Below are 219 nucleotides of genomic sequence, written 5' to 3' on the forward strand. Positions count from 1 at the left end.
GGGGAGCGCCCTGGCTGCCGGTGGTGCTGTGCGCCGCCGCCGTCTTCCTGGGCGGCGAGGTGCTGCCCTACTCCGTCTGCTCGCGGCACGGGCTGGCCATCGCCTCCCGCACCCTGTGCCTCACCCGGCTGCTGCTGCTGGCCGCCTTCCCCCTCTGCTACCCGCTCAGCCGGCTGCTGGACTGGGCGCTGCGGCAGGGGGGCAGCCCCCTTTCCCCCC

At 76.3% G+C, this 219-nt stretch overlaps 1 protein-coding gene across 1 annotated transcript in view; it reads left to right on the forward strand.

The window, feature by feature from the left end:
- The window catches only part of CNNM1 (cyclin and CBS domain divalent metal cation transport mediator 1), a 35,278-nt gene that overhangs the window by 16,996 nt on the left and 18,063 nt on the right, over nucleotides 1–219 (forward strand). Inside the window, exon 2 of the mRNA XM_009323314.1 lies at nucleotides 7–193. Coding sequence (XP_009321589.1) covers nucleotides 7–193 — 187 coding nt within the window. The remainder of the gene's footprint in view (nucleotides 1–6; nucleotides 194–219) is intronic.

Source organism: Pygoscelis adeliae, unplaced genomic scaffold (assembly GCF_000699105.1).
Source record: "Pygoscelis adeliae isolate BGI_AS28 unplaced genomic scaffold, ASM69910v1 Scaffold294, whole genome shotgun sequence".
Taxonomy (NCBI): domain Eukaryota; kingdom Metazoa; phylum Chordata; class Aves; order Sphenisciformes; family Spheniscidae; genus Pygoscelis; species Pygoscelis adeliae.